At 33.1% G+C, this 25,363-nt stretch overlaps 1 protein-coding gene and 1 long non-coding RNA gene across 3 annotated transcripts; both read left to right on the plus strand.

The window, feature by feature from the left end:
* The first annotated feature begins 5,353 nt into the window (after positions 1–5,353).
* Positions 5,354–8,129, plus strand: LOC143239513 (uncharacterized). Its single transcript, XR_013021222.1, has 2 exons — positions 5,354–5,956; positions 7,912–8,129. It is a non-coding gene; the product is annotated as an uncharacterized LOC143239513 (long non-coding RNA).
* Positions 8,130–24,036: 15,907 nt separating this feature from the next.
* LOC143237419 (big defensin-like) lies at positions 24,037–25,065 on the plus strand. Of its 2 annotated transcripts, none has more exons than XM_076476656.1 (3): positions 24,037–24,136; positions 24,290–24,407; positions 24,821–25,065. In XM_076476656.1, exons 2-3 carry the CDS (start codon positions 24,297–24,299, stop codon positions 24,977–24,979), a joined length of 270 nt encoding a protein of 89 aa, XP_076332771.1. In that variant the 5' UTR covers positions 24,037–24,136; positions 24,290–24,296; the 3' UTR covers positions 24,980–25,065. The 2 variants fall into 2 exon arrangements, with proteins under 2 accessions (XP_076332771.1, XP_076332770.1); XM_076476655.1 differs by having other exon boundaries at positions 24,108–24,152.
* The last annotated feature ends 298 nt before the right edge of the window (positions 25,066–25,363 follow it).

A 25,363-nucleotide genomic window follows, 5' to 3' on the forward strand; every position in this document is an offset into this window, starting at 1 on the left:
ATGTGAAAAATGATGAAGGTTTTCATCAACAAGTTTCGTGAAATTTGGCTGAATATCTATGCTCAATAAGCACCTCAGCTCTGCCTCTAAACTTATACAGACTTGATAAAATCTAGTGTAGAAAATGTCGACTCTCACACCAATGTGGATCTAAACATGGAAAATAATTTTGAAATTGCTATCTTTAAATTTGAAGACTCTCATTTATCAGAACAATGAGCCACATCTCTCTGATAAAACATTTTTGCTTAACTTTTATGTGTTCTACACTTTGCATTGTAAGCATTTTGTCTTCAAATCCACACCAAAAACCGAACTCTAAATTAAAATTATTGCTAGATAAAATCTCTACAGGATCACACAGTACCGACAATTTTTCAAAATTTTATATTGGAGAAACCGGTAGTGAATTGTAAACCAGATTTATCATAAACTAAAAAAAAACTTCCTATGTTTACGATCATTACAGCCTAAAGAAACGCACATCATATCTAAATAAAACACCATAATTCTATACAAACAACCAAAATCAAGAAACAGAAAATAGAATAGGTTATCTTAATGAAACAAAATAATCCTACTTTAACCAACATCTCAGAGCGTCAAAATACCGTTACTAAAGTGTTAAGCAATCTCCGGTCATGTGTTCTCTTCGATTACTACACCCTTATGCAAATTAATTGAAACAAGACGGAAAATTACGATTTTTTCATTTTTTTTGCGTTTTATTTCTGAGAATCCAAAAATTACTCACAAATTAACACATGATATGATCGCCTTTATTTTTCAGAAGATCATTAATCCGTTTTAACATCAAGTCCACGAGTTGACTGGAATCTTTACTAATTTTTGGATCGCGGTACCACACTTCAATTATAGCCTCAATTAGCTTATCTATCGTAGTACAGTTTTTTCCCCGAAGTCTTTCTTTTCAAATCGCCCAAAGATTTGCAATAGGATTTAAGTCTGGAGAGTTTCCAGGCCAGTCCAGTACCTTTATTCGCGTTGTAGTCATAAAATTATTCACAAGTTTCGATGTATGGCACAGAGCCTAATCTTACTGAAAAATGCCAGATCCATCTAGAAATCTCTTTTTCAATTCTGGAACGATTCTTCTCTGCAAAACATCGATGTACTGTGGTCCTCGCATCATGCCGTCTACAATATGTAAGCCTCCGATGCCCTAGTAGCTGAAAAGCCCCAAACATCTTCAAGGGATGTTTTACGAATTGATTGATGTGAGATTCTCGAAGTTTCTCACCTGGAGATCTGCGAACATGCAGACTTCTTTGACCCTGTACGAAGAAATGTGTCTCGTTACTGAATAACACCTTTCTCCTCTGTTCTTGCGTTTAGTTCTTGTATTTTAGACCCCATTGATACGGTTTTTTCTTCATTGAGTTAGTAAGAAGTTGTTTTTTGACTGGTCTCCTTGCCCTTCTAACGCAATTTCGAATGACGTAATATTCCTCAAAATTTTGTTATGTATCCCAAAAAATAGATCGGCCGTACTGCGAAACACAGCTAATGACGCCGTCTGTGTGAAAAATGACTATTAAAGGAAATCAACGAGTCCAGCGAGCCTACACCAGCCGCCATGCTGAAAATATTGTAAAATGACCATTTGTTTCAATTAATTTGCACGAAGGTGTATATATACATTCAACAGTTTATGTAAATAACTTGTACCAGATGGTAATATAATCTTTTCAAAACGTTGCTCAACTTCGATAATATTTTCATCATAACCCATTTAAGCTGTCCCGAATGCTATAATCTTCTGTTTCTGACAGTAAATATGTATAAATGATAGTAGTAAGACTGAACGAAATATGAATTATTTAGAAACTGAATCATCTGATAAACATTACCTTCATTGTTTAAAGTAAGGTGTAAAGGGTTAATTTTACTTATAAATAGTCTTGTCTCTCCACTTACATTGCAACAGATTGTATCTCGTCTATGGATATCACTGACAATTGTCTAATCATAATAGCAAATCACTATCTTGTCTATAGATATTATATGATGTTGCTGACATTTGTCCGTTTATAATAACATACCTGTATCTGGTCTATAGATATTACTGACACTTGTCTATTCATAATACAAGAACTGCATTCCTAACATTATAAATTTTCGGAATTTTTGAATGAACTATAAGTATTAGTAAATTTATTATACTGAATACTACCGTACAATTACATACACTCAGTTTGTGAAAATCGTGATTGGGAAACTGTTTTTAAGTAAATTTCAGTCACGATATTTTAAAGTTTGTAGAAACTACTACATATGAACCTTGAGAATCTACAAATTATAGCTTGCCTTAAGTTTAAAGTACAATCATAAACTGTGTTGTGTTATACATGAAACGTTACTACTTGAAACTATTCAATCATAACGTGAGCTGAGTTATACGTGGTACGTTATTACAACACACAATTGGAAAAAATATTGGAATAATTGATTTTCGTATAATAACGCAGAGTCATAACAGCTGAAGTGAAATTAAAAACTATAATAATCTTTACATTGTTTTTTATAAATTCATAAAGAAATATCTTATAACCTTATTCAGCATGTTTTTGCTTCACTTCTCGTTGTTCTTTACTTTTGAAGTGCATTTATTTTTAGTCCTAACCTACCTATTACAATCGTGGGGGCGTTATAATGTGCAGTCAATCCCACTATTCGTTGGTAAAAGAGTAGCCCAAGACTTGGATGTGGGTGGTGATGACTAGCTGCCTTCCTTCTAGTCTTGCACTGTTAAATTAGAGACGGCTAGCACAGATAGCCCTCGAGTAGCTTTGTGCGAAATTCAAAAACAAACAAACAAACTGTAATATCGCATTTTTGCCAGAATCTCATTTTTTTATTTGTTAATTGTATGGAGTCCAAAATAACCAAATTTACAGTTCACCCCCTTCAATTATTGTATATATATTTGAGAACGTTTATTCCCTGCTATTCGAGCCAATAAGGGCTTTCTAACGTTACTGTTAGTAATGAACCAGCCGAGACTGTTCACACTTGACCTTAACCTATTTTTACTGACCACTGAGGTCTGTAAAATTAGAAAATAGCGGAAGTATTTGTGTATTAGGTTGTCCTCACGTCGCTCCTTCAATTCCAGCTTCAGACCTTCGAAAGTAAACTTTTCAATTCTAGGTTTGTCGTAAAACATTAGAATGTAGTAATTCTACATCATTTTGTATAAGATGTACACAACATAATAACTGTTGTTACTTAGATCTCGTTGTTAATAGCAAAAAGAGCAGATAAACTACTAATGTATTGTAGGGATGACTGATATGGGCATTGAAAACCTTATAATTAAAATAAAATACAAAAACAACGTTTCAACCACATAATATCTATACCAGCCGTCACTTTAATACATTATTACTTCAAGTTATTTTCTCATCATTATGAGATAAACTATTACATGTTGTTATTGGCGATGAACATTTTTCTTTCTTTGTCATAACAGTTTTCAGTCGACCATCATTCCTTCATTTCTCGGCGAATTAACGTGAAACTTGGTAGGTCCAATATTCCCAAACACCTTTTCCTTCATTTTATTTGGGCCTTTCTAAGGATTTTATTCAAAAGTAAAAACAACAAAAATGTGTAATTTGAGCTCCTGTGAGGTTATATGTACAGCAATCAAGATGAATATTAGCACGAATATAAATTTTGATGCGTATAATTTGTAAAAAGACACAAAAAGCTAGATTTGCCTATTCTGGGTCTTTTTTACCAATTTATATGGGCTTTGATAGAAATATACATTTCGACAGGTACCATTAATTGACAAACAGAAAATATGAACCTGCACTTTTTTTCATAAGCCCACAAAAAGCATAACTGTAAGGTTTTTAATTTTTCTCATATTTTGTATTTGATAATTACTTTGATTTCGGGCGATTTACATGCAATTTGACATAAATATACTCTGTTGCAGGTCCAAAACAGTGATATAGATAATTTTAGACTGTTCTATACTTTCATGATTTTTCTGACGTTGAAGTGACACTCGCCCGAAAATTTTGGTTTATATATTTATCATTACTTTACAGAATAAAACAAATTGTTGTATATACATTTTGCTTATTATATCTTTAAATAAATAAGAAATTATTTATATGAGAGATCTACAAAAATATTAATTGCTTTTTATTGTCAATTCAGGAAAATCTATATACTTCTAAATATATTCGGTATCACTTGAATTACGAATGATTTCAATTAGACCGTAATCCATGTTATCCAGGACGAGTTTCCACTTTATTATATAACGTGTTATGATTTTAAACAGCGTGATATTGGCAAAAACAATTGATACACACAATTTTCTTTCTTAGCCCAAATAATGGGTATTACAAATAATAATTTATATGCAGTGATTTATAACAGTGAGTATACGATATTGCCTTCCGTTACCTTCCGCCCACCGATAGTAGCATAGATTCTGCCGCTGGGATTGTAATGCAGTCATACATGGTTGTCACTTAACACGAAAAGTTACATCCAAAATATGTAAACAGAAACCAATATTGATGTAATACCACCAATGTACATATATTAATTATTTTCTTTGTGAGATCGAAAGTTCGTTGATAGGACAAAAGTCTAGTTGTAACAGAACAAAGGACATAGTGTTGTTTTTAGATAGTATAGGATTATTCACGTAAAGTTGAATGCAAGTATCCTAAACGTGTTCTCGTAATCATATTTGCATTTTTTTATGTAAAACTAAGCTGAACAGTTTTTTAGATCAGACGTTTACAAATAGTTCAGTGGTTCGTGTACCAGACAGAACAAGTGAAGGCATTCTTGTAAGCTACGTTTATGATTTGTTAATTTTCATATCTATTTTCCATTGGGAGCGGGTGATTACGTAATAATCTGGAATTCTCACGCAGTTTTAATTCATGAACAAACTGCAAACCCAATACATTCCCATCATACTGTATAACATTAGAAGCGTTTATTATTAGAACAAGGTGTTGGAAACCTACTTAGATATGACATTTCCAATTACGTGTGATGTCGGACGGAATTATTATAGTTACACATACAATAGCAATTTCTCACCGACCTTTGGACTTGTTAGAAAAGAATCTTAAAGTTGATAATTTTCTACTGCAATGGACATGTGTTTTATTATACCTCAGTGAACATGACATCATCTGACCAATGTAATATTAACAGAGTCGTTGATATTTTGTGAGGTAAATTAAAATATGTAATTTAAAATATTATTATAATATTAAATATGTAATTTGAAATATTATTATAATATTAAAATATGTAATTTGAAATATTATTATAATATTAAAATATGTAATTAAGTGGAGGCTTTGAGAAATGAATGTCAATTTTTATTTTTCAAAGAAATAATTAACCTTATCAAACATTTAGTAGTTTTTATAACAAAATATCCTAATAGTGATTACATAGCTGCTGTTTAACCCAACAAAACTGTGTTCATTTTAGGACGACCATGAGGTTGTTACATCTGGTTATAATATCCACACCCGCCGTTTCTGCTGTAACGACAGAAGTTACATCTGATAGATCAGAGTTGATGAGTCTTCTTCCTTTCCTCATTAACGCGGTTATTAAAAATTTCTTTTCTGATATCGTTCAAGAAATAACATCAATTGATAAATTATGCCAGTCAATAACGGCAAGCTTAGAAGTGGTATCAGTTGCAGTTAAACTGATCTATATTTGTTACATTGTAATACAACGAAATTTTCCGAATTGTTTTTCGAATATTCGTTTTTGTCGAATGATTTCAGAAGAAGAGAGTCAATATAACACAGCTCAAATCATTGAAAAGATGCATCAAATCAAGCTAATCCTCAATCATATGGAGAAAAAACCTGTGGAAAAAAATTATTTTGTTGTCTGAGGTCCTACGTATGGAATATTATCAAAAAATATTGTAAGTATTGTTTTAAGAGTGTAGAATCCAGTGGTGTTCATTAATATAAGTGTTGATTGAAATGTTTAGATTCGAGTAGTGTTGGACAACACTAATTACTCGTGTTGAGTAACGTAAGTATTGTTTGAACAGTTTAGAATACAGTAGTGTAGAAAAACACTCGTTACTAGTGTCGAGTAACGTGAGTATTGTTTGAAGAGTTTAGAATACAGTATTGTACAACAACACTTACTGCTAGGGTTGATAAATTTAAGTATTGTTTGTAGTGTTCAGAATACAGTAGATTAGGACAGCACTAAATACTAGTGTTGTGTAACGTAAGTATTGTTTGAAAACTTTATAATCTACTAATGTAGGACAACAATAACTACTAGTCTTTATTAAAGTAACTATTATTTGAAGAGTTTAGAATATAGTAGTGTAGAACAACACTAATTATTAGTTTTGAGTAACGTAACTGTTGTTTGAGGAGCTCAGAATCCAACAGTGTTAAATAACGTAAAAATTCTTTGATAGATTGTTTAAGCAGAAGAATCGGTGTAAGAGTTTAGAATCCATTAGTGTAGAACAACACTAATTACTAGTGTTGAGTTACGTCAGTATTTTTTGAAGAGTTTAGTATACAGTACTGTAAGACAATACTAATTGCTAGTGTTGAGTAGGGTAAGAATTGTTTTGACGAGTTTAGAATCAGGTAGTTTTGATTAACATCACTATTGTCACTATTCCAATAGCGTGGAACAACAGTAATTACTAATGTTGAGAAACGTGAGTATTGTTTGAAGAGTTTAGAAAACAGTAGTGTAGAACAACACTAATTACTAGTGTTGAGTAATGTGAGTATTGTTCACAGAGTTTAGAATACAGTAGTGTATAACAACACTAATTATTAGTTTTGAGTAACGAGTTATTTTCGAATGTTGAATTTTTTCGAAATAATATATAAATAACACAAGTACGAGATACTGACAGGTGTTGAGTAAATTAGTAGTGATATATATATAAATAGTACAAACACGAGATTCTTACAAGTGTTGAAGAAATTTACAGTAATGTGTATATTAGTAGCGCGAACCCGGTATTCTGATAAGTGTTGAAGAAATTAGTAGTAATATATTTATAAATAACACAAACAGGAGATTCTGATAAGCGTTGAAGAACTTAGTAGTAACATATATATAAATAACACAAATATGAGATTCTGACAAGTATTGAGGAAAGTAGTAGTAATATATATATAAATAACACAAACAGGAGATTCTGATAAGCGTTGAAGAAATTAGTAGTAATATATATATATATATATATAAAACATAAACACACAATATGCTGCTTAAAGAATATTTGTTTCTTCTGTTATATGTATATATATGTACATGTTGTAATAATTTACTTGGGTACGACGGATAATGCGCTGATAGAATTCAATCGTCTAAAACCATGAAACACCCCAAACATGTTGCCTGTGTTTGCAACACTTTATTCAGTGAACCAATCAAAATTAAAATGCATGTTTTTTATATGTGTTAGTCAATTGATCAATAAAATATGGAAATGTACCTCTTCGATATAATATGATACTCATTTATATGCAAAAACGGCTCGTTTGGGTTGAGAAAATATTTTACATAGAAGAGCGAACAACGTTTCGACCTTTTTCGGTCATCGTCAGGTTCACAAAGAAAGGGGTAGCTGACCGGAAGCTGACCACATGTTTGAAAGAGGCAATGTAACTGAGTGTCGGAATGTAGAGGGCGGTGAACCGAAGAAGGTCGAAACGTTGTTCGCTCTTCTATATAAAATATTTTCTCAACCCAAACGAGCCGTTTTTGCATATAAATTTCTCAACAAGTGGGTTTCTCGACATCACTGAATATGATACTCAGTCGACCAATCACAGAACATATCTTGCTTGTATCATTTTCTATGCTGATTTAACCTATTTACTTCTATAGGTCCTGGCGTCTAGGTTTCTTGGCACCCGAGTTTCGTACTGTTGACTGTTCAGTAAACATGTCTCCATAACCATGTTCGTCAGCAGTGTAGTGCAAATTGTACAGTTGAAAGAAGAGCTTTGTACCTATAGCGTAAAGACGCATACAGAGGTCACTGTTTTAATGTATTATATAATTGTTCTGTATATGTAACAATATAATAAAATTATTTGACTATTTCCAGAGGTCACTGTTTTAAGAATGGATTACAATGTATTTTATAATTGTTCTATATCTGTAACAATATAATAGAAGGATTTGACTATTTCCAAAGGTCACTGTTTAATGAATGGGTTACAATGTATTTTATAATTGTTCTATATCTGTAACAATATAATAGAATGATTTGACTATTTCCAGAGGTTATTGTTTATAAAATAGGTTACAGTGTAACTCTTATTCCAATTCATTAGTTAATTAAGTCGTCATAAAAGAACTCTTTACACAAATTAATCTGTCCTAAAAACGGATGCTTAATGTTAATTAATTAAATCAGTTATGATTGATTCACCTTAAAAGGATGCTTAACTCAACTTATTTATAACTAATTTTCTCTAATTTTTCTCTATTTATAACTCTAATACATTAATATGTTACATTACAAGGTCACAAAATTGTTTGTTTGTTTTTTAATTTCGCGCAAAGTTACTCGAGAGCTATCTGCGCTAGCCTTTCCTAATATAGCATTGTAAGACTAGAGGGAAGGCAGCTTGTCATCACCACCCACCACCAAGTCTTGGGCTACTCTTTTACCAACGAATAGTGGGATTGACCGTCACATAATAACGCCCCCACGGCTGACAGGACGAGCATGTTTGGCGCGACCGGTATTCGAACCAGCGATCCTCGAATTACGAGTCGAACGTCTTAACACGCTTGGCCATGGCGGGCCACCAGGTCACAAAAGCAAAGTTTGAAGAGAAAAATAGGTGTTTTTTGTTTTTTTTCTAAAAGAACAATATGTTAATTTTAACTTACTCAACCGTATAATAAATTACACTATGTAACGCAAATTTTGTTCCTGGATTGTATGTGTTATTTCTTTTCATTGCGTATGTTAAAAAATGGCCATTCCCTTCAAACTTTGCTTTTGTGGCCTGAATAATGAAGTTTGGAAATTAACCTATTTTAAACCTATGCAAAAACGGGAAAATTTACACATTTTCATTTACATAAGGTCTGAATAAATAACATACGAATCAATATTTACATGTATTTGCACTAAAGTTATACAAACATGATTAAAAGTGAATAGTTTTTCGACGTTCACCACTATAACGTAAATCACTTTCACGTATCAGCCCCCAAATATAGTCTCCCATCACGTTTTCGTAAAACGCTCCCGGGTCACAAAAGCAAAGCTTGAAGAGAAAAATAGGTCTTCTCCATGTATTTTAGAAATAAGTAATTGGGAAATAACAATTTCTGCCCAGGAACAAGAAAAAGTAAATATTTTGTTACAGAGTGTAATTTTCAGTACTAAAAGAAGTATAATTTATACAATGTGATGCACACAATAAATAACTATAAATTTAAATCACCCTTAAAAGAGCAGAATATATACATTTACTAATTACTTGATTCAACAACCTTCACATCGCAATATGTTTAAGGTTTTCATTCGCCGTTATACAAGTGTTTAATGGATGCTTCATGTATGTTTTTGAAGATCGGTAAATAAAATCTTCTAAAAAAACAAGGACAATAAAGATTTAATTACAGGTTGATATTACACCACTCTTTGAACAGTTTCTTTTATGAAACAAATTTTTAAAAAGTTATTTTATCAGCATGAAATTTAGTTATTAATAATAACTATGTGGTTAAAGTGTCCAATGCTTTGTACAGAGTTACTCGCCATCACATATGAGCGGTTAATCTTTTTCGATTTTGGTTTTACAATGTTTTTTTTCTATTTAAACATGCAATATTATGATAATTTTAAGACGTCATAGCATAAAAAGCAGTCGTAAGTAAACTCATATCTACAAAATTAAACATTTCAATTATGTTATGATTTACTCTTACTATGATAAATCTCTTTAAGTAACATGATTTTTGAGAGATCAAATGAAAAATGTCATGGAGATTAGTGCACGTAAAATTACATAGATGGTAGCAGGCTTGAAAGGTTAAGTTGGTCGTCAGTTCCACTGATTAAGAGAGTTCTGCACTACTACCTTGTACAATCCATCACACGAGTAAATGACTTATTCTAAGTTTGATCCAATGAAAGAAAGGTCTACCTTTAGAAAGAGCGCACGGGTTATACGATTTTATAATCTTTCTTCATTCAGTATACGTTCATTATTAGACGTTTAGATGTGTATACATGTAAATATACCTCACACAAGTCATAGTTTTGTCAGTATATATACATGTATAGTTACACATATATGTACATGTACATAAGACATGTCATGGTTTTGTCAGTATATATAGATGTATACATACACATACATGTACTATTACATAAGACAAGTCGTACTTTTATCAGTATATATACGTGTATGCACGCACAGATATGTGTATATACACATGAGTCATATTTTAATAGCATAAATATATATATATGTACATATACACAAGTCATAGATCTATGCACACATATTTTTGTATGTATACATAAGTCACAGTTTCATCAGTATACATACATATATACACACACATGTACATATAGATAAGTCACAATTTTGTCAGAATATATACAAATATGTACACACATATCTAAATATACATAAGTCATAGTAATATTGATGTTTACATCACTATAATTATATATTAACATCAAAACAGTGATGTCAAGTATAACTAAGTAGTAATGTTGATGTTTACATTACTATAATTATATATTAACATCCAAACAGTAATGTCAAGTATAACTAAGTAGTAATGTTGATGTTTACATTACTATAATTATATATTAACATCCAAACAGTAATGTCAAGTATAACTAAGTAGTAATGTTGACGTTTACGATAGTATAACGGTATATTTACATCCAATCAGTAATGTGAAGTATATCTAAGTAGTGATGTTGTTGTTTAGATTAATATAACTATATATTAACAACCAATCAGTGATATCAATAATAACTAAGAAGTGATGTTGATGTTTACATCACTAGAACAATATATTAACATATATTTAAATTTAGAATTGGCCCAATGTAACAATTGTTGATTTTCGAAAGAGCTACTCAGTTCAGTAGGATTGCCACTAAACACAAAGTTTATTACACATGAATTTTAGCTTTGTGGAGTTTATTACTATTATTGTAAATAACTATAATAAACTATATTATTAGCTATACATCCCTAATGTCTTTCTTTATGTGCCAATTATTTTGCTAATATAACTTCAATCGGAGCTATCAACTAAATGCTGAAACTAGATAAGAGAGTTTATAAGTTTTCGGCAATTACTGAAGAAAATTTAGATCAAAATAATTAGCCAATAAATATAAATTCAGGACACATGTTTTATTATTATATTTCACTGTTTGTAAGTTTCTGAAGAAGAACAGGTTACTATTTCATTTAAAGGGTCACAGAAACGATAAAACTTGTGTAAGCATCTCATATCTTAACAATAGTGCATTACATAATAACTGATAGTTTCTCCAAGGACAAACGTTTGGGTCGTTTCTTCCACAACAAAAGTAAATTCTTATCTCACAAATGTATGCCGGGAACTAACCTTTACAAGTATGTCTTGAGCGAAATAATGTATTGTTGTACTTTAGTTAATCATGTTACTTTACACTGAATTTTCAATGCTATGTGAATAAATGTATCCAAAAGTAAACTTAAGAACAGAGTGTTTGATGACAAGAAATGATTAAATTGTATTCCTAAGAGAAATGCATTTCTTAATAATTTGAGGGTCACGGGTTGTAATCCCCGTCACAACAAACATGCTCGCCCTTGGAGCGAATTCAGTACGTGCTATAACCTATTTGATTAAGATGAAAACCACCTGTTGTATTGTTACATTCTATTTGATTATGATGAAAACCATGTTGTATTGTTACATCCTATTTCACTGTGATAAAAACCATGTTGCATTGTTTTGTCCCATTTCACCATGTTAAAAACCATCTGTTGTACAATTACATCCTATTTCATTATAATAAAAACATTTGTTGTACTGTTCTGTTTCTTCCTGTTTCACCATGATAAACACCATCTGTTGTATTGTTTCTTCCTATTTCACCATGATCAACACCATCTGTTGTATTGTTTCTTCCTATTTCATCATGATAAACACCATCTGTTGTATTGCTACATCCTATTTCACTATGATAAAAACCATCTATTGTATTGTTACGTCCTATTTCACCATGATAAAAACCATTTGTTTTATTGTTACATCCTATTTCACTGTTATAAAAAATATTAAAATTTTTACCTCACTAATTCTTGTATTGCAAGTAAATGTCGATTCTACAACAGAGAAAAAATTATAATGATCATAAAATAAACTTACCAGTTGACAACAATGAAACAAATTATCAGGTTATTAGAATTTAGAACTTTCCAATATTTTTAAAACCTGTCAATTGGTTGAAGAAGTGTGAAGAAATAGTTACTTTAACTTAGAACAGTTTATTGTTTCTTTAAATAAAACTAAATAGTAATAATGTTTTTAGTCTTCCTCTGAGTTGAGATTCCTAAAAGTGAATTATTAGTTCATTTCAGTTATAAGATGCAAACGTCAAACCAAACTGACATTAATTACTACAAACAATTTTTTGTGAAATATATATACACACATAATTTTCCATGGTATTCAAAGACACTCACAATAATTTCATTTTATAAACATTATGGTTTAATGAACTAAATGAAGTGAACAAACTCTTTAATATGTGTAAACAAGTGTAAGTTTAGAACAATATCACATAATCTAATAGTACTAACTGGAAGATTAAATAAATAATGGTCATGTTAGCGTAAAGCACAATTTACTACAAGACTAGATACTTGATAAATCTATACAACAAATTCTCATAGTGTTGACTGGAAGTCGACATTAACAAGTGTAATATTAGAACTGTAAAACTGTACAACATATTCTGATAGTGTTAACTGGAAAAACCATATAAACAAGTGTACTGTCAAAACTATAAAACTATGCAACATAGTGACAGTGCTAACTGGAAAACTATATAAACAGGTGTAATGTTTGAACTATAAAATTATACAACATATTCTGATAGTGTTAACTGAAAAACCATATAAAAGTGTAATGTTAGAACTATAAAAGTATACAACATATTCTGATACTGCTGATTATAAGACTATATAAATTAGTGTTGAACATGAACAAAGTAAGTAATTTGTTATGGTTCCAATTCATTTGTTGTTTTCATCAGAAGTTTGCTCTTTTTGCTTGCTTTTATTCTTGTATTCATTTGTAAAGAAAAATGTTTTTAATGAAACCATATAAAAACATGTCACCCAGTGGCAGATGAATGTTGAGAAATGGAGTAGGAATAAGCATCTCATTGAGTTACGTGAAGAGTGCACATCAGTATCAAGTGGAGGTTACACAGTGTGCATGACACCAAGACTGTAGTGTTAGTGTAAGACTAGATGTGATACTTATAGAAGATGTTGGTGTACTTTTGGTCTCTGGAAAACGTTTCAGTGACCCCTTCTCTACATTACTGAGTGTGATACAGATAAAGAATGTTGGTGTTATTCACAGAAGTACCCTCAGCTTACTTGCTAGATGGTGAATTACAGCAATACATATGCATGCATCTGCTACTTCACTTCTCAGAGGAAGGTGAAGCAGGTCTGCTAAAAACACTTCCACTCCTCTCTGGCTACAAATGTTTCCTAGACTGGCACTTTGATCATATCCAATCTGTCCAGAACAGGTTTGGTTATAATTTTCAACAGAGAATCAGAGCACATGATTATCAAAGAACTGGTTTATACATATTTGTATTAAGAAATGTTCATTTACCTTTTTATTTTAGTTGATAAAATGGAACAATTGTTATAAGAAGCTTAGACACAAATAATCACACTTTTGATTCTTTAAAACAAGGTTGAGAACAAGAAACATGTCTTCAAAGATTGTTAATAATTATTTATGCAGTTATGAAACATTTATGATAATGTTTAGCTTTATGAATGGAAAGACAAAGAAAATAAATAATGGTTAAAAGTGAAACAAATGATGGAAATTGTAACATTTCGTCTAAATTTTAGATGTAGAAAACACCTAATGCTTCCTTTGAAACAACAAAGATATGTTAATGAAGTATACCTACCTTGTCATACACTGCATGTTATTCATTATAGAAGTAAATTTACATTGTTATACACACTTAAGTTAACTCAAATTATTATACATTAGTGAAGTAAATATACATTGTTGTACATACTTGAAGTAATCCTACATCGTTATAGAAACTCGAAGTGAACCTACACTGTTATATACACTTGAAGTAAACCTACATTGTTATATACACTTGAAGTAAACCTACTTGTTATACATACTTGAAGTAAACCTATATTGCACACACATCAGTAACTAATAAATCTACAACATATACAAACAATAGTCACGTCAATAACTAACAGATCTAAAGCATATACATACAAGGTTCACCTCAATAACTAATAGATGTACAAATGGCCACATAACCAATGTATCTGGAAGTCTCACAAAATGCCATACCTCCATATTGTAACATAAGCCTTCTCAATGTCAAAGAATATTGACACAAAATGTTGCTGTTTGAGAAAGGCTTCTCTGATTGACATTTCAAGTCTAATCAGCTGGTCCATGGTGGAGTGGTGTCATTGGAACCTACACTGGTTGGGTGAGAGGAAGTTGTTTGATTCAAGGAACCAAACAAGATGAGCATTAACCATCCTCTCTAAGGTCTTACAGAGACAGCTGGTCACAGCAGTTTAATACAACACATTAAATTACTTTAAAATATGACATCATGCTAATATGTAAATGTTTCTATGTAATTTTCTAGCTCATCATATTTTACTTATTACAAGGGTAGCATGCTTTTATTTAATTTCTCTGCTCTAGAATTTTAAAGCTGTCTACAATATACAGTATCCTGCTACATCAATATCTGAAAAGAGTTATGTAGCCTGGAACATTAACAATAAACCCACATATAATTATCTGCTATTTACATCCTAGGGTATACTGTGCATAGGAGATAAAAAGAGCATTTCAGGTTTTTTATGTCATGTTGTGGATTTGGATGTTCAGACAATAAGCAACATATAAAGCAATTTGTCATCGATCTTGGACTTTTTGGTGTGTGTGCGTGCATGCATGCATGTCATTATCATGATGAGGATCTGACCTCTATATTATGTTGGTCTGAACATCCTTTTCCTCCTCAAAATCTCTGCACAGTAAGCACTTGTTTGCCAGGTCCATTTCAATCACTACAAAACCTGGAGCTCCCAGAAGCTGAGTTGCCATTTAGCACAGTGTATTATGCTAGGCTGTGATTGCTTATTAATTAAATAGCAATCCTTTTAACCTCAGTAAATGTTCAGCACACAAAGCAATTGTTCTTACAGATATTCAGTAGTCTAGATCTTGTTCTCTCAAATGAACCCTGCTTCCAACAGTAAAATTCAAACAGGTGCATTTGGTAAGAAGGAGGGCTATATTATGGAATCATTGCTGAAAGACAGTGGTGAAACATGTTGAGTGTAGCAACACATCCAACAATGGAACTTCTTGCAGAGTTGTGCAATATACCATCATGTCCAGAATCACCACTTCCCCCAAGGGCTCATGGAGTTTACGTCCAGAATAACTACTTCCACCAAGGATTTGTGGAGTTTATATCCAGAATCACTGCTTCTATCAAGAACTTTTGAAGTTTTTATCCAGAATAACTACTTCCACCAAGGACTTGTGGAGTTTACATCCAGAATTGCTACTTCCATCAAGGGCTTCTGAAGTTTAATACATAATCACTATTCCATGAAGGATATGTGGAGTTTACATCCAGAATTGCTACTTCCATCAAGGGCTTCTGAAGTTTAATACATTATCACTATTGCATGAAGGACATGTGGAGTTTACATCCAGAATAACTACTTCCACCAAAGTCTTGTGGAGTTTACACCCAGGATCACTACTTTCACCAAAAATTTGTGGAGTTTATTTTTAATGTCTGCTGTAAGACTCTGTCAGATGACATAAATCTGCAATTACCAGAACCTGAAAGATAATTTGTAATATCTTCCTTTGGTTCTGTTGTCATTTAAAAAAGATTTTGACCACTACCTGATAACTGAATTGAAATGAAAGTAACATTTGTGAATCTCTGAACTAAAGTAAGCTAAAACACCTTTTAAGTTGTTATAAACCAAGTTACTAAATACTGATGTGTTTGTTTCTGTTCATACATGTATTTGTGTTGCAGTTTGGTGTGATGTGTTTCATGTTAACATGGATAGGATGATAATATGTGTTTCTTATTTTGAGTGTTTGTTTAATTTCCATTGTAGAATATGGTGAGTTCTACGTTTAATGCCAAGCTGTAAAAGAAATTCTTGAGGCAACAGTTAGATCACTAGGAGATGCTGATCACATATGTACTGTAAAAGGAGATAAATTTGAATATCTGCATAAAGCTGTATCAGCTGCTCATAAGTTTATAGAAAGTGATTATCTAGTTAAAACTGTTTTCATAATTTTAGTAATGTCAATATGAATAAGTTGAAAAATAAGAGAGTGTGAAGCAGATGCCCTGTGTGATGTAGGTTACATGATATTTTTATCGAAATACCTACCCACATTTTTGGACGATTGATAATTCTAAAAGATATTAAACATGAATGACCCCTGGAGAGTTTATTTATAAACTTGTTTTTTTTCACAAGACTTCAGTCAGTTCATTACCTGATTCTAATACATGTTTAGTATCCTTTATGCTTTCAGAAGTGTTTATTTGTCAATATGATTTTTATCTTTGAATTAGGTAAAAAATGATCTAGAAAGGATAACTGTGGCTCTATATATTTAACAGTAAATTTAGATTAAGACTTCCAAAATTCTTGAACAGTTTTAACTAATGACAAGGGACAAAAACTAGAGTTTGAAAACACTATGTGAAGCCATGTTAACTGAAAGCAATGTAATATTACGACTCACACAAGACAACGAGTGGTTTTCAGTAACAATTGTTTTCAAAGGAGCTGCCTAAAATAAACAAAAAATACCACAAAAACAAATTGTGGTTGTTGTTTACAGTTCCTAGATTGGGGTAAGAAAGGTTAAATCTGATTAGCTGTAACAAGAGTACATACATAAATCATGTGGTTGTTGTTTACAATTCCTAGAGTGGTTTAAGAAAAGGTTAAATCTGTTTAGCTGTAACAGGATTACACACGTAAATCATATGCTATTGTTTACAGTTCCTAGAGTGGTGTAAGATAAGTTAAATCTGATTAGTTGTAACAAGAGTACACAGATAAATCATATGTTTGTTGTTCACAGCTCTTTGAATGGTATAACAAAGGGTCTGACTTGTTCTGTTGACAACAAACAACTCTTTCAAGTGATATCAATAAAAAAATGCAAAAAAAAATATTTTTTTGTATAAATATTTCTTCCCGATAAAAAATACTATATCTTATTTTTCTAAGCTCGATTTAAGCCTTTCTATGGATATATAAATTCTGTTAAATATATTTGGTACAATGAAGTACATTTCAAGAACAATAATGAAAATCACATTCTTTTTGTTACATCACATTTTGCTAAAACTGTAAAAAAGAAAACTTGTCATAATTACAAATAAAAGCTCTCACTTTAGCAAGAATATTTTTAACCTAATAACTATAAAGCAGGAACAGTACCAATAAGAATTATTCATATGGTGAGAGTATCTTTAGATGAAATGGTCACAGAACACAGAATGTTAAGAACACAACTAATAAAAGATGTAAGTGTAGCAAGAGTGTCTTTAGTTTAATCTATACAGATTAGAAACATAACTAATAAAAGATGTTAATGGAGCAAGGGTGTGTTTAGTCCAGGTGTTCCCAACCTTTTGACACTCACGACTCCTTACCTAAAAGTTTGAAACCCATGTGACCCCCTACTTAGGGCTTACTATCAGCAGCTTAATTTTTCTTGTATTTTCTGTGAAGGAGAGGGAAAGAAACATCTAAAAAAAATATTTAAAAATTCTGTAATTATTTATTAGCAAATTAAATCACATTGGTCCAACCTGAATTCACAAAAAGAACATATATTTCTTAAAATAATATTAACATAGGTTTGAACAGCTATCTAACCCAGCTAGTGAGATGCCTGATGTTGCATTTCAGCAGCAAGCTATGAAATTCGTGGCCGAGCGTTTGTTAGAGCCAGTCTCATGTCATCTCCAACATCCAATCTGTTCCTATTCTTTGTTTTTATATTGACAAGAGTGGAAAATCTTGCCTCACACAAGTAGGTAGAAGCAAATGGAACAAGGACACGTAAAGCTATTATGCTGACTTTGGAGTATGACTGATACATAGCGCACCAGAACTGAGTCACGGATTTCACCTTGAAGAGAACATGAGCTGAAGAGTCGTTCCTTAGATCCAGAAATTCATCTTGGATATCATTTCGGATGCTGGATACATCAATTTCAGTACGAAATGGGTTCCTTACCAGGGCCTCCTGTTCCTGTGATAGCTCAGGGAAGTAACGCTCGACTTCCTTTTCTAGAGACTGAAGATGTTCGGTAATCTCATCCTTGAGGAACTGATCCAGTTGGATTTGAGACTCATCCGTCACTCCACAAAGTTTTTCAAACATAGTGATGTTTCCAAGATTGGTTTTATGACGCCATTTCTGCAGTTTGGAAACAAAGGCCCGAAGACTATCTTGAAAAAGGAGAACATGTGTTTCCCTTCCTTGAAGCTTCAAATTGAGCTTGTTCAGTGGTCAAAATGTCGGCTAGGTACGCAACCCTTTTATTCCATGCTTCATCTTCAAAGTGAGCTACAAGATCTTTCCTTTCTTGAGTCTCCAGGAATAGCTTTATTTCATCTTTCATTTCAAAGACACGATTAATAACGTTTCCTTTCGACAACCAACGTGCTGCTGTGTAGAAGAGAAGGACTTCGTGGTCAGCATTCATGTCTTTGCATAGTTCTTTGAATAGGCGAGTGTTGAGTGCTTGAGTCTTCACATAATTTACAATTTTGATTACAGATTCAAGCACTTCCTGCAGAGAGGCAGGGAGAGTCTTACTGGCGAGAGCATATCGGTGAATCATGCAGTGGATGCCCTTTGCTTGAGGTGCTAGCTTCTTCACTCTCGACTGGAATCCTGATTTCGATCCCAGCATAGCCTGTGCCCCATCCGTAAAACCCCCACACGTTTTCCCATTGAAGATCTTCGTCTTGAAAAAAGTTGAAACTTTTTCCATGACATCCTCAGCTTTTGTTGTGGTTTCAAGTGCACTGCAGAATAAGAATTCGTCTTTGATGCCACCTGAATTAATGTATCTCACAAAGACAAGCAACTGAGAACATGAACTTACATCTGTTGACTCGTCGAGCTGAAAGGAGAACAAAGGGGAACCCTTGATTTCAGTCAAAACCTGTTCCTTCACATCCATAGACATTTTAGAAATGCGCCTCTGTATAGTATTATTTGACAGGGATACTTGCTGCATCTTCTTTGCACTGGCTTCTCCAAGAATAAGATTTATTGCTTTCATCATGCAGGGTTTAAGAAGTGTTTCTCCAATCGTGTGAGGCTTTTTTTGTTTAGCAATTTCGAATGCAATCTCATATGAAGCTTCCACTACGCCTGCACTCTGCTGCTGAAACGACCCACTTCTATCGATTCTTTGGCTTTTAAGACACCGTTCATACCGTTTGAAGAAATCCAAACCCTTCTTTGCGTGTTCTGGATGTTTCGTCTCGAGATGACGCTTGAGTTTTGATGGTTTCATTGACTCTGCACTCAGGACAGCATGGCACAAAACACACTGTGGTTTCTCGGTGCCGTCGTTGGCGAGCAGTGCTGAAGCCAATGTTGAGGTAGCATTCTGAGTATCTGCGCCGTTTAGCCATGGATACGACTCACCTCTACTGCTTACTTATCTCCTTGTTAAAATAAAATAAAAATGTTGAATAATGAACGCTTTGGCAACTGTAGATTTTACACTGACTACTTGTAGGGGGTGCAGGTAGAGTAATGATGGGGTAAGTATTGGGAGGGAAAGGAGCGTGGCCAGTCGCGCGATTCGTCATCCACCAATCAGCAACGGACATGTGACTCACGTGTCGACAGCTTGCACACACACACTTAATTACAGCTAAAAAGACACACAAGCATACGTACATGCGCGTGCACTCATTAGTACACATACATACAGTTGCAGACACATTCACATTCACACAGGCACATTCACTCACAGGCACGCATACATACACCCAAAATATCACCTAATGACATTGAACTAACGTAGCACACGTTTTGCTTTGCACCGAAACAAAAAAATGTAAAAGCCTGAAAATGTAATTGATGAAATAAAATTAATGTTATCCCAAGCTACTTCTAACAAGGCTACGCGACTCCCCTGCCAATCAGAAACGGACATGTGACTCACGTGTCGACAGCGAGCACAAACACACTTCATCACAGCTAAACAGACACACAAGCATACGTACATGCGCGTGCACTCACATACTCGCTACTCACTAGTACACACATACATACAGTTGCAGACACATTCTCATTCACACAGGCACATTCACTCACAGGCACGCATACATACACCCATAATATCACCTAATGACATTGAACTAACGTAGCACACGTTTTGCTTTGCACCGAAACAAAAAAAATGTAAGAGCATGAAAATGTAATTGATGAAATAAAATTAATGTTATCCCAAGCTACTTCTAACAAGGCTACGCGACTCCCATGCCAAGGCTTCGCGACCCACAGGTTGGGAACCCCTGGTTTAGTCCAATAGATACAGAATAACATCACAACTAATAACATGTTAATGTAGCAAGGGTTTCTTTACCCAATTTTTTTCAGAATAAGAACACAACTAATAAAAGATGTCAAGGTAGCAAGGGTGTGTTTAGTCTAATAGATAGACATAACTAATAACATGTTAATGTAGCAAGGGTATCTTTACCCAATTTTTTTCAGAATAAAAACACAACTAATAAAAGATGTCAGTGTAGCAAGGGAGTCTTGTCTAATGTGTAGATAATAAGAGCACAACGTATAAAATATGTTAATGTAGCAAAATGTCTTTAGTCTAATGTATACAGAAGAGGAACACAACAAATGAAACATGTTAATGTAGCAAGGGTGTGTTTAGTCTAATGTATACATAATAAAAAACACAACTGATAAAAGATGTTTGTGTATCAAGGGTTTCTTTTGTCTGATGTATTCAGAGTAGAAGCACAACTAATAAAAGATGTTAATATAGCAAAAATGTTTTTAGTGTAACGAATACGGAACTGGTCTACACATGTTGCTAATAGTACTCTCATGGAGAACTAATCAGGTCTACACATGTTACTAATAGTACTCTTATGGAGAACTCATCTGGTCTACACGTGTTACTACTAGTTACGTTGTAAAAGAACTCATTTTGTGTACACAAGTTACCCCTACATCTGTTTTGGAGAACTCGTCTCATCTACACGTTATTACTACTGCTGCGTCAACGTTTTTGTTATCGGTAAAAGGAGTGGACTTCTTCATTGTTTTCTAACTCGTAATCTAAAATCAGATAATGTAAGATGTTTCGGTTTTACCGTATTTTAAGAGAAGTATTTGTGGCTCCTTTGTATCATTTTGACCAGTGAAAATCTTTTGGGTGACATACGGCTAAGTCGTTTTTTTTCCTGCTTGAATATGAGAAATATTATTTCATTTTACATGCGAATAAAGACTTATCGATGATTGTCATATTTTCATTTATCTCTCTGAATAAGGTATCTTTACTTAACAGCACTAGTTCGTAACGCAGATATTTTATGTGTTAGACATTATAACCTTTGTCTAATTCTGTGAAAAATTCTGTTTATAAGATATATGTGTTAAGTGTTGTGTTAAAGAATGTTTTAAGATTTTAATATATTTATAAAATTCTCTAACCATTACGAAGCAGTTTGAGAATATTTGGATGTTTAAAAATATAGAAGATCAACTAGTATCGTCCAGAGCACGTGACTGGGTCGTCACCAAGTTCGTGCTGAATTTATGTTTTGTCGTAAGATACATGTGTAATATGAAAACCGCTTTAGTACCTGGGACTGTATAAAGAAACACCAGGAACTGTTTCTGATTATTGTTACATGTAAGTGGTTCCCTCAGTAACTCGGAGATACCCGTATAGGGATTTCATCATCTCAACGGAAGAGGGCAAATCACGAGCCAGATGAAAGTTTCCGTTATTTTGAACATGTTCTTGGAAGATGTTCTTCTGTGTCGCTTGAGTTGTGAAATCTCAAAATACCCAATTAATTTTCCTGTCAGTTTTGATACGTCATAAAATTATGTATAGATTTTGTTGTTTGTTATTAAGCACAATGGGCTCTCTGTCTTTTGCCCACCTATGGCATCCATATATCCTTGTGCAACTGGTGGGGAGGTATGTATATAAGAAACAACCGTTATAGAAACAGTAAATTTAAACATCAGGCATATGATATTAAAATGATAAAAACAAGTCCAAATTAAAAACATTACATAAATTAAAATGATTCCCGGGGCACAGGCAATGATGGGGGTAATTAAATGTACCGTGTTTCACAGTGGAGGAGACTAAGACGATCGTGAATCGTATGACTTACACTGCGTCATAGAAAGTAATATTTTATACAAATTCAGGGGCGTCCCACCATCTCGAGTCCAGCATGAACAACTGATTATTACACTCGACTGAAATTTACGGATTCGAATCTCTACAACAAACACTCTTGCCTCTTTCAACCGTAGAAGTGTTATAACGTTCCACTCAATCCGAATATCGGTAGTAAAAAAATAGCCCAAGAGTTGGCTGTTAACTAGTTTCCTTTCACCTAATCTATCACTTGCTATGTTAGTCATCTAGAAGTTATAGGATCTACTTCGTAAATATGCATTGGAAAAATGCTCCTAGCTCCTCTAAATATCACTTGATTGAAATGAATTAGAAATATATTATATGTGCTTTAAATAAGGTTATTTTTAAAACGTTCTGGAAAAGCTACGTGGCTCAAGAATACAATTACGACAGAAAGTTTTTGTACCGATGCGTCGTGAGTAGTTTTTTCCTCATAACGTAAAAAGTATCACGATCAGGATAATGAAAGTATGGTGTATTATAAATATTATGCTAACACACATCTACATACATTTTTATGTAAATTGAACGACAAAAAACTGTTTATAAACAAATATCCAAACATAGAAAGGGCAGAAAGTGTTCTTGCGTCTACTTTAATGGTCAGTTGTGTAGCCTTTCAGGTGAATTACTTGGCGCAATCTCTCCTCATAGCCCTCCATGATTGTTTGACAGTACTTGACTGGTATTTTTTACAGAAGGCCTCCAACTTTTGCAAGTTTTTCGGATGACTCTGATGAACCCTGGTCTTCAACTCATGCCAAACGTTTTCAATTCGGTTTTCAATATTGACTTACATTGTTACTCTGTAATTTGTTAGGATGACTTATAACTGGTAACGGTGACTTACACTGCTACTCTGCAGTTATGGAGTGTCACTTTGAATATTTATTATATTTCTCACCGAAAATATTTCCAACAGCGAATATTCAAAACATTTTTGTAATATCTAGTAGCACGTTCGAAGAAATTCTGAAAATAAAATTACTCTTACATTTGAAAAATATATTGGGAGTCGATCATTAAATCGACTTAAACAACAAAAGCCTGGAATTGGTTACATAATAAAGGTGTATATTTGTCTAACATCTACTGGATTTCCCGCTGGAATAAACAAATTTAACAATTCCAGAAAAGTGACAAGTTGTGCTTCTCAGAACAAACCCCTTCGTATGTTTATACGTCATAACTTCCTTGTTCTCTTTGGTTGCCATCCTGACATAATTCCGGCACAAGATTGGTAAATGTTTCATAGGCATCGTAGTAAAGCAATCAAAACATTCTAAAGTACTTACGACGATTGGTATCAACGTGAGATGTACCTCAGGTTAAATCTATAACTTGTTCATTTCTTTAGAAAACGTATCATCGTTAAATGTATAAAGTCATTTCTGTGAACATTAAACTAGATTTATTCTTGTACACTTAGTAACTTTATGACGTATAATGTTTGTTGTTTTACAGAAACACAATGAAAGGAAACATCGGTATTGCTGTGTTCTACATGTTGTTACTTCTACTTCCAACAGACACTATTGGGAAGAAGATAGAAGAAGAAGAGCAAGAGAAACTTTTCAGACAAGTACGTTAACAAATAACACTAGATACGACTGGTGTTTATTAGGTTAACAGTACGTTAACAAATAACATTAGATACGACTGGTGTTTATCAGGTTAACAGTACGTTAACAAATAACACTAGATACGACTGGTGTTTATCAGGTTAACAGTACGTTAACAAATAACACTAGATACGACTGGTGTTTATCAGGTTAATAACAGTACGTTAACAAATAACACAAGATACGACTGGTGTTTATCAGGTTAACAGTACGTTGATTATTATTGTTGTTAAGACACTTCTCTTTGTTTCCACTCGTGTTTTATATTTTTGTGAATATTCTCTTTATTATATGTGATAATTATTGTAATTTTATTAATGGTCTTAAAGTCGATTTCTCTTTCTTTTGATAAAGTTGTTTTTCCTTTTGCTAGAAACGAAATCCTCTAATTCCAGCAATTTACATTGGAGCAACTGTTGGGCCTTCAGTTTGGGCTTATCTGGTCGCTTTAGTTGGTGCCGCTGCCGTTACTGCTGCAAATATAAGACGAGCCTGTATCCTTTCTAAGTTGTTCTGTAGTCGAAATAACTAGTTTTACAGAAATCAGCTTCTTGTATGTTTTTGTTTTAATGCTTATTTAACGAAAGGACAGCAAGTAATAAACATATTAAAGTAGAACTGAGATTTACAATATTTTCTCGCTGGTGAATTATTAGCTTATGAAAAACCTCTGATAACCATTCCTGTGCTGGCAACAGAGGTTGGTGTAGGTCAAAGTGTTCCCGTCACGAATATATGGACACTTACCACAGTGCTGTATGTGGAAGATACTTTTGCTGCAGACCACGCTAACAGGTAAATTTCGTAGTTAGGTTTTTATTAACCTATTGAGAACTTACACTTTTAATATAGACAAATATCTTGTATCCTTGTCAAGAGATGGCAATTGTGTTAATAGTTGGGATAACCTTACGAC

The sequence above is a fragment of the Tachypleus tridentatus genome, chromosome 13 (assembly GCF_004210375.1).
Source record: "Tachypleus tridentatus isolate NWPU-2018 chromosome 13, ASM421037v1, whole genome shotgun sequence".
NCBI lineage: Eukaryota > Metazoa > Arthropoda > Merostomata > Xiphosura > Limulidae > Tachypleus > Tachypleus tridentatus.